At 46.5% G+C, this 6,713-nt stretch overlaps 2 protein-coding genes across 2 annotated transcripts in view; one reads left to right on the plus strand and one right to left on the minus strand.

Annotated features, from left to right (window-relative positions):
* Positions 1-5,492, plus strand: part of T265_07697 (hypothetical protein) — a gene marked incomplete at both ends in the record, with an annotated part of 9,186 nt that extends 3,694 nt beyond the window's left edge. Inside the window, 2 exons of the mRNA XM_009173285.1 lie at positions 2,666-2,907; positions 5,153-5,492. Of these exons, the coding sequence (XP_009171549.1) occupies positions 2,666-2,907; positions 5,153-5,393 (483 nt within the window). The remainder of the gene's footprint in view (positions 1-2,665; positions 2,908-5,152) is intronic.
* T265_07698 (hypothetical protein) overlaps positions 4,382-6,713 on the minus strand; it is a gene marked incomplete at both ends in the record, with an annotated part of 15,619 nt that continues 13,287 nt past the window's right edge. Inside the window, one exon of the mRNA XM_009173286.1 lies at positions 4,382-4,535. Coding sequence (XP_009171550.1) covers positions 4,382-4,535 — 154 coding nt within the window. The remainder of the gene's footprint in view (positions 4,536-6,713) is intronic.

Here is a 6,713-nt window from a genome sequence, read left to right on the forward strand (position 1 = left end):
GGGGTATGGAGGAGGTTACGAAACGTTTGGGTGCTGTCGGTGCTGCTCGCCTTCCAGGATGGGGACTGTGAGATGCCCACTGTGCCTCGTTAGAGACGCTGCAAGTTTTGGGCGCTAGTCGATGCTAATGGCGTTCTTGTTGTCAGTTACTATCCAGACTCCCTGAATGCATATTTGGAGGTGTATGCACCTCGGAATGATTGTAGCAAGCTAGCACTAAGTCCATTCCCCGTCCACGTTTACTCTTTTTTTTACAATGAGGCTTCCAAATAAATCATGGCTGTACGGCAGTGAAGTATCGGTGTTGAACACTGATGTCATGCTATCGAAAATGTTGATCATGTCTGAATGAGTAAGTATGTGTCTTCCCACTGAAAGCTATAGGCACATGAGTAGAGGAAATAAGACCGCGTGAACATATTCCTCGGCAGTAACGACAATAAAGTAAGGTAGTGAGAACGTGGTTGTAGGTTATTAATCGGCGAAGGGGCATCGACGAGGTCCGCAGTTTTACGTTGCATTGAACTGAGAGGGTATCGCATGTGGCAGCTGGATTCTATGCTGGAGCAAATTTGGGCATGGGGTGGAAAAGGAAAAAAAGAAAACCAATTGTCGTAGTTGGTCGGGTCGTGAGGACCCTGACATGCGAGAACCGGGATAAGTTCTCAGCGAGGAGTGTGGAATGGCAGCAGATTCCGTCAAAGTATTTTTCTCAAGAGTGGATTTGAGAAGAGTTGTGCATACATGGAGGGGCCTGGAAGAATTGCTGAATTCGACAAACCCCAATCAGCGAGACTGGTAAGTTGGTTTTCAGCACATCCCACGGTCGGAGTAGGACGAAGAGCAACGCACATTGGTATTGTCTTCAAAGGCACAGATAGGAGGGACAGTTATGGCGAAAGGGTCGTTCACATAAACGAGTAGACTAGAGCGCACATCCATATGGAATTCCATTGCTGGTTCTCTGAGTCTCTCTGATAATGCCATCCACTCTTACACGGAACGATTATGCAGGAAACGCTCATTCCAGGTGTTTAGGTCTGGATATAGTCCCCTATATGGAAGGCTGGGCAAGGAGGTCCGCATGCCTTCGGTATATCACGGCAACCAAATTAGTTACCCCAGAAGAGTCCAGAGAAGGTCAGGCGTGTGGCACATAAACCAAAGTATTATTCGTGGTTCGGTGGCACCTGAACCCATATTAGTGAGCACTAAAAAGGACGGGGGTTTTGGTCAAAATTGCTGCAGGAACTGTGGATAAAATATGGGATAATGGAGACAATCGTTCAGCTGCAACACCCGTTCTGTGCCTAACTTTCATGCCACCCGAAGGAAACACAAGGACTGGAATACTGTCAGGTTGCCCAAACCTATAATTAATGAGAGGTCGAAAGGCAGGGTTCGGGTTCGAACCACAGACCTTCCGGTCAGTAAGTCCGTTCCCTAACTACCGGACTATCTCGCTTCTAATGGAGCTAGTCCGGTAGTTGTTGGTTTCAGAGCAGAGGCCACTTTTGGGATGGTGAGGATACCTGTAGTTCTGATTTAGAGACTTGTCGAGAAATGACGGCCCTCCTATCACCACAAAGGATTCCGGTAATGTCCTAATCCTCTTTCATATGTCTTTCATTCAGTCCACTAATTTTTGTCTGAACCAGAGTGAACATATTCTGCAACAGGGAAAGCGCATTTCAGACGACTGGGGCCATTAATTTCGAAAAAAGGGCACAAGAGACGACTAGTTCAACTACAGAGATATGAGCCTTGCCCTCTCACGTAAGACAGATTCTCAAGCATCAAGAAGGATGCACATCCAACGTCTTCGAATGCTTGTTTAGCCCCATCATATCGTCAGTCAGCGATCGTCGTCGACTTCAAGGGAACCCTTGGATCCTCAGACAGTTTAGTTCCATACATACATATATATTAGCATCCTTATACGTACTAATGGGGGGCGAGATGGCCCAAGTGGTTAGAGCGCGAATTCACTGACCAAAAGGTCGGTCGTTCGAACCCGACCTCTGCGTCTCAACTTCCCCTGTCTAGGCTTGGGCGACCTGGCAGTATCCCAACCCTCGTGCTTCCTTTGGGTGGTGGCATGGCAGTTAGGCACCGAAAGGGTGCTACAGGTGAACAATTTAATGAGCAACTGAGTACAGGATGTAGTCGTTGTAGCAGAATTATTTTCAAATATCACCGATCGACCACTGGGACGGAAAAGTTCATATCTATAGACGACACAAATTACACAAGATTGCTGGACGACCTTAGGCTGTGGCAACAATAAAATTGGTGAAATAATACATTTCCGCACTTCAGAATCCTTCAAGACCTCGATCTGAAAGAATCGTGACAGCGTCTCTATACCTCAGCAGCGGAAGCGTTGGTTTGGTCAGTCGATGAAAAACCCCGTGTGTGGGTGCATTGCGGCTGGTAGAAGACACCGTCATTAATTATCCTTCGAGTTGTTTGGGTGTATTTACAAAAAGAGCTCTGGTTTCTGGTGTAGGGTAGATTTTTGAGAACGTTTAAATTTGCACACCACGGCTGCTTAGGCTCCACAAAAGGCGTAAGACTTTGTTAGTATCGAACGTGCAACAGGTGTCGTTTTTCGCGTAATATTTACCACGTTGGTGGTGGAATTGATGTAAACTTTTGTTTTCAGGATGACGCGGAAGTGGTTCGGTCACAACTACTCAAAGTTCGTGGAGTGGTTAGCATCACATTTCAGTTGCAAAAGCATCGTGTCATTGTTTGTACCGTTCCCCAACTGGATCCAGAATGTCTAGTTCGTGCTGTGCGTGCCGCCCAACGCCACCAACCCTCGTCTACCGATTCCCCTTTGGATCATCCTCATCCAGCGGTAGATGAGATCAAAGCGCGGATTGTGCGGAAACGTACCGTCATGTGAGTGTTGTTTGTTTACATAACCATCTATCACTTGAAGTTTCCTGGACGTAGATGACCTTTGTGTCATTCTCGACACACATCTGTCCTTTTATCAACATCACCAATACGCACTTTTATTAAACCGAAACAGTTCAACGAACGAGACCACAGCAGCCTAAGAATACTAAGTTGTAAATCTGGCCCATATGGCTCTTACTAAAGTTGTCTTGTATACTCGTACAGAGGAACCAAGCAGGTGAAGCCAGCCTAGTCTGTTTCATCCTTTTTGGGGATCATCATCATCAAAGTAGTTTTAAAACTGCAACATCCCGGCTGGGGATTTGAACGCTTAACTGTTTAGCCATGAGCGGCTGAACAGCAATGTGATAAGCTCTTACATAGACTGGATATAGCGCCGCGCATCCTTCCATCACCGGATCCACATCACGCGGTCACACGTGTTGGCTGGCTGCTGGAGTGAACGACCTCTCATATGGAAGTTTCGTCACTCGATGAGCCATTCAACACATAACCGCGTGAGGTGGATGGTTTCTAATAAGGATGAAACAGCTATACTTTGTCTCTTGGCTTTTCGGTACAGGTTGGCTTGGGAGCGACATGGATCAAGTGGTCAGAGCGCGAAGTTACCGGAAGGTCCCTGATTCGAATCCGACCTCTGCGTCTCGACTTCCCCTGTCTAGGCTTGGGCGACCTGGCAGTATCCCAACCCACGTGCTTCCTTTGGGTGGTGGCATGGCAGCTAGGCATCGAAAGGGTATTTTGCGATTTTTTTTACGGATTAGTTTCACTTGCAGGATAAAATGTCAATTGGAAATTACTAAATCTCATACTACTACAGAATTTAGTCGTTTCAAGCAGTTGGTCCTAAGGGAAGGGGAGTAATATTTAGCATGTTTTGCTGAACGGTAGTGCAACTCTATCAGTCCCTTGGCCTCCTGCTCCGACCACTATGGTATATCAAAAGGCACGATAGCTCTACACAGCCCTTTATGGAGACAAAGGAAAATTATTACGGCTGTATTCAGAGTAATCACAGGTCATGCTAGAATCTTCGTGAAGGGGCGAGAAGCGTTGAGTCAAGGTGCTCGATCCGGATTGGCTGGCATTCTGGCCAATCAGGATATGCCTTTGTGTTCTGCACGTGACACATCCGTCCAAATGACGTGATGTTCGGTCGTTAGGGACGCCTCCGGACCCATCCACACCATTTTATAGCTGTACTGTGAACTGAACTAGTCTTACAAAAGCAAGGCACCTCGCTATGCAGAGTCTCACCTGAAAACCGTTAACTATCCTGTCTTTTGATTTGGTTTGATTCTGCATCATAAACAGATCATTGGTGCTTCTGAACCTGGAGTGGTACCGTCAAACATGGTTGACTCACACATCAGTTATGCCCCCGCGGTGATGTGCCGCGGCCCAAATTCGATGATGATGGCACTTACGGTGGAGGGCGAAATGATCCATTTGGTTAGAGCGCGAATTTACTGACCGGAAGGTCCGTGGTTCGAACCCGACCTCTCCCACTCGACTTCCCCTGTCTAGGCTTGGGCAACCTGACAGTATCCCAGCCCTCGTGCAACCTTCGGGTGGCACGGCAGCTAGGCACCAAAAGGGTGCTACAGCTGAAAGAAGAGTTTACGGTGAATATGTTATGCTGGCTTCCCGGGACCGAAATTTGGAGAATACGCACTTTTCCCATACAAGCAAAACGAGCATAAACCAATACGTATCCTCATGTGTTCAGCCATGTCGATTCCTACTTTGTTTCGGTATTCGTAGCATTCACTCATCCTAGGATTCGGGCTTTGTGGTATAGTTTTTCACAGGTGATCGGTTTCGACACTCGCTAGTTGGCTTCATACTGAAAAGCGTCGTACTGTTGCTTAACCTGGAATTCATATCCCATAGTCTCGAGGGACTCGAACCTGCGGTCGTTCGTCTACCAGTGGCTAGTCGGCAGTATGGTTAACTTACACTTAGAAAGGATAGAATGCTAGCCATCCTTTAATAGCGCGGTTTACTTCACATGATCGAGTTTCGATTAAAGTTTCCTCTTCACTGGAGTGGTGTTCTACCCGATGGGTTTGAATCACATTCGAGATTCATGGGAGCAGCAGTGCTGACCAGAATTGACGGACAGGAGCCTATTGACCATATTTTGCTTTTCTTTGTTTCGTTTTTTTCGAGAGCCACTAAATCATGGTACATGAACACCCATTCTATTTTACTGTCCCATCAGCCATCGATCGGATTCAGTGACGAGGACCAAAACACCGTCCACGAAATGTTCCGATCCCAAGCTCACTGCACCCGTCCCACTACCACCCTATTTGGAGGAGACAGCAGATCTTTTCGAGGTGGACGAGAGCAGAGCAGCTCCGAAAATCAAGAACCGCATGTCTATCAGTGGGAACGACCCGCGTTCCAGCGGACCGCTGGACTGGCTGTCGGATTTTCTGGAGCGATCATTCTTCTGGTGAACGTGCATGCATGAATCGAACAAGATTTATTTTTGTACTTGTAGATTTGACCGGTGAATAAATTATAAACGAACACTTGTGGCCACATCTGGAATCTATACAACCATACTTCCTAAAACATCCGCTTCGGGACACTGTGCTAGAAGCGTCTCTAGGGTTGCGAAAGCGCCCGGGGACGTAAAACTTGTCTCCTCAGAAAAGACAGCGTTAAGTAACATCAGGGAGCGTACCTCAGTGTGGTTGAAGAACATTCAAAACTCTGCCCTCTGTTTGCTTCCTAAATGATAGGGCTCTCATTTGATCAGCAATTACCAAGGCATTCATGGTGTCACCGCTACCGGTGTAACGGTGGATACTACTGAGTAGTACGTGATTTTCCCATAAATCCTATTCGCGTCTATTGAAAAGTGGAGTTTATTACGGAACTTGTGGAGTCGCTTTGTAGCATTCGTTTACGTTTCAGTGATAGTCAATGAGTATCCAAGAAAGTTCAAGAAGACGCGTTCGAGAAAGCGACGGATACACAGTTTTTTATAAACAAGGTGTATATGAGAGTCTTGCTTTCCTGTCTAATAGTCTGCAATTGTTCAGTTGGTGTTCTCCAACAAATCACTCCGCAGCAAAGGCCTTCTTCCTTTCACCAACACCCTCAAACCGCTTATAGCTACGTCAGGTACATCCACGTCCATACTCTCTAATCCAAACGAGCGATCACCATCGTTTGACAAACCCTTTTCGGGAACGTTTGACGCCGATCATTCTAGAAAACATTGGCACAGCGTCATTCAGCCGAGGAGCACTTTCTAGTAGGATCGAAAGAATACGATTGCGGATATCACATCTAGGACGTATCATATATATACAGACGATTGCTTAAGAAACATCCCAAAAAAGGAAATTATTTTGTAAATTCCTAATTTATTACATCAAGGGGGGGGCGAGATGGCTCAGTTAGGCACCAGAAGTGTACTACAGCTGAACGACACCCAACCGATGACGGGAAATCTTCGTATTCACCCAGTCGCCTTCATTCTTTGAACTCGGCTGCCTCGTTTCATCTTTGTTGTTGGTCACGAACCATGACGAACAGAGCGATCGTATGAAACAGACAAACGGCGCAGTCAGTCTCTCGTGGTGGTGTATTCCTTTGATATAAGACTCAGATGCATTTATTCCAATAGTAACCAACCGTTGAAGTATGTATCTTGTTCCTGATCGGCATTTCAGGATTGTTCTACTGGGGCGTTCATTCATAGTAATATGCCAGTATCTACCATGAAGACGGACGACTCTTTTGAATTCCTTAAATTCGGTTTTTGA

Source organism: Opisthorchis viverrini, assembly GCF_000715545.1.
Source record: "Opisthorchis viverrini unplaced genomic scaffold opera_v5_182, whole genome shotgun sequence".
In the NCBI taxonomy this organism is placed as follows: domain Eukaryota; kingdom Metazoa; phylum Platyhelminthes; class Trematoda; order Opisthorchiida; family Opisthorchiidae; genus Opisthorchis; species Opisthorchis viverrini.